The 3,127-nt window shown below is 43.1% G+C and overlaps 1 protein-coding gene across 1 annotated transcript; it reads right to left on the reverse strand.

Annotated features, from left to right (window-relative positions):
• Positions 1 to 2,412: 2,412 nt before the first annotated feature.
• Positions 2,413 to 2,919, reverse strand: BC939DRAFT_475553 (uncharacterized protein; the record flags this gene model as incomplete). Its single annotated transcript, XM_051558505.1, has 1 exon — positions 2,413 to 2,919. The coding sequence occupies one exon, from the start codon at positions 2,917 to 2,919 to the stop codon at positions 2,413 to 2,415; it is 507 nt and encodes a 168-aa protein (XP_051413907.1).
• Positions 2,920 to 3,127: the final 208 nt, after the last annotated feature.

Below are 3,127 nucleotides of genomic sequence, written 5' to 3' on the forward strand. Positions count from 1 at the left end.
CTAGGAGCTGGGGCTGTGTGAACAGAGCGCGTTGTTTTGGGCATGGTAGAAGTAGATGACAGGATGGGCTCGGGAAGTGAGAGTGCGGAACAAATGTTTATTCTGTTCAATTGGACTGAATACATGACTGCTCCTCCAACTTAAGCTGCAAAATAGGGCTTAAGTTGGAGTTCAACTGTAGATCCAACTAAATTTGCAAGTATCAATGACTGGTACCGCCGAAGACGTTTAATTTCTTCAGGGAGTATATTCCCTTGTTCAGTGAAGTCGCAGAGCCTTTGGACGCGCTTCGTAATCGAACTGAGCCATTCACTCTGAATGAGGAACAATTACAATCATTCAATACGCTGAAAAATCTATTGACACATGCACCAATACTGTCATTCCCCGGTTTTAGCAAACCATTTTACGTTGCAACAGATGCCTCAGATGTTGGCATCGGTGCTGTCTTATACCAACTACCTCGCGGTAAAGAGCACCCGAAGAACGTCAATTATATTTCCTTCATGGCACGCTCTCTACAAGAGAGAACGCAAATACAGTGCCGCCAAGAAAGAACTACTTGCAATCGTGTTTGCTCTGAATAAATGAATAAATTCCACTACTATCTGCGGGGAAGATATTTTGATCTGATACTCAGACCACCGTGCATTGACATTCATACATTCTCAGCAGAATCTTAATCCAATGATGACCGCTTGGCAGGATACCATCCTGAATTATTCCTTCACGGTTCACTACCGACCGGGTTTTCTGAATATTCTACCGGACGCTTTGTCACGTCTATTTCCGGTCAAAATCCCAAAGTAGTGTTCATCGAATACAGAAGAGCACAAAAGAGCTCTTGCCTACATGCATATCCTACAGAATGAGGAAGCAGAAAGAGAATTAGTACCTGAAAAAGGACAGGGAAGAAAACATGCACAAAGCGCATGCAATGGGTCATCTTGGCACAAATGCTATGGTGAAATCAATCCATCAAGAAGGGAAAATCTGGCTCCACATGACCAATGACTGTTTGAATTTCATAAAACGGTGTCGATAATGCCAACGTGTAAATATCGCGCGTAAAGGCTATCACCCAATGAAGGCAATTCATGCACACTTACCTGGGGAGCACATCGCCATCGTCATTGCAGGCCCTCTCGAAGAGTCTGGGGACAAAAATGTCTTTTTGTTGGTTATAGTCGATGTTTTTACTCGGTTTGTATTGCTGGATGCATTACCAGACAAATCTGCATATACGGTCGGAAAGGCTTTATTTAAAAGATTTGCTGATATTGGTTCCCCTCGCGTGTTGCAATCTGATAACGGAAAAGAATCCGTAAATGAGTTGATCCGTATCATGACCACCCAAATGTACATTGATCATCGATTAATAACACCATACCATCCAAGGGGAAACGGAGTGGCAGAAAAACATGTCAAGACAACATGCAATATGATTCGCAAAGAAGTCAAAGGAAATCATCGACAATGGGATCGACACATTCCATTTGTCCAATTGGCTGCCAATACGCGAACCGTTAGTTTTCACAATTCATCTCCGCTCTCATTATTCTTCGCGCGCAAAGCTAATGGTTTCTCTAACTACACCGACGAAGAAGGCAGACTCATCAATAAAGAAGAGCTGCTTGAACGTCTAAAATATATGACCGATATCGTGTTTCCCGCCATCAGAAAGAAATCTAAGGCGAAACAGCAAAAATGATCGAACGATTCAATGCAACAGTGTTGTATAAAGAATTCCCAGATGGAGCAAAACTAATGACTCTTGGTCCAATTAAAGGAGGTAAACTCACTCCACGATATGAAAGACCATATACAGTGGTAGGACGCACTTCACATGGCTCATATATCCTTAAAGACGGAACAGGAGCCTTTTTAGGATGTCATTATGCCCCATCTCAGCTCAAGCTTGTGCTGGACGATTTTGAGGACACTGACGCCTATGAAGTGGGAAAAACCGTTGATCACAGGGCTAATACAATCACGCCTCACACAAATGAATATTTGATCAAATGAAAAGCCTATTCCTCTGATGACAATACATGAGAACCTGAAGATCATTTTATTGAACGACGATGCATCGGTGACTATTGGGCTGAGTATCATGCCGCGCAACAAAAGCCAAATAAGCGACCATACGATCACACGGCAACAGGCATCCCTGGCCGGCCATCCACGCGGCGCAAACGATCTCAAGCACACGTTCATAGCCAATATCTACTGCACAAGAGATAACTAAATGCGGAAATATCATAATCAAAATAAATACTTGAAGTTTAGGTTCACCGTATATTGAACGCGAAATTTAGTATCCAAAATAATGGGCCAGGTTGGATTCTACGCTATATACTATTGTTGATATTGAATATTGAACATGGGGTAGATCATATATGTTTGATACTTTTAAAAAGTGCGCAAGTCATCTCCGACAATAGACTTGGCAATTGACATAGCTCCGTCAGCGTAGGCAAACTTGTCGGCATACGCTCCGTACTTCTTGACCAAAGATCCGAGAGTAGTCATGGCCTCACTACCTTCAGCAACTGAGGTGAATCGGTGCTGGAATGGCTTGTAGCTGGGGTTCAAGAAGACCAAGAATCGGAAGGTTTGCTCGTTGTTTTGGCCATACTTGAACTCGTTGGTAACAGTCAGCTCATAAGATGGGAGGATGTTTTCCCAGTCATCGGGGTTGGCGGGGATCTCATGGCACAGCTTTTGGAAATCTTTGATTCTTCCGAACTCGACAGCAACGAACCCGGCACTTTCGTCCTTGAGGCACTTGAATGGGATAAAGACAAACTCGACAGCCTTTTCTTGACCGAAATCTTGAGACCACTTCACGAACTTGCGATCACCGACGTACTTCTTGATATCGTTGATTTGAATTTTGTCACCGAGGGCTACGACCATTTTTGTTGATTTTGTTGGATAGGTGCTTGTAGTGGTATTGAGAGAGGGAGATGTTGTTGAATGATGGAGATGTTGTTGAACGATGGCAATATTTTGTTGTATTTATACCTGTCAATGGTCAAGCAAGCTTACAAAGGATCGAGTCTAGGTTGTGTAGATAATGATGAGGAATAGAGCTATGCCTTGCTTTGACCGTGATCCTAGACGC

Source organism: Gamsiella multidivaricata (assembly GCF_025024155.1).
Source record: "Gamsiella multidivaricata strain RSA 2152 chromosome Unknown BC939scaffold_20, whole genome shotgun sequence".
Lineage (NCBI taxonomy): Eukaryota > Fungi > Mortierellomycota > Mortierellomycetes > Mortierellales > Mortierellaceae > Gamsiella > Gamsiella multidivaricata.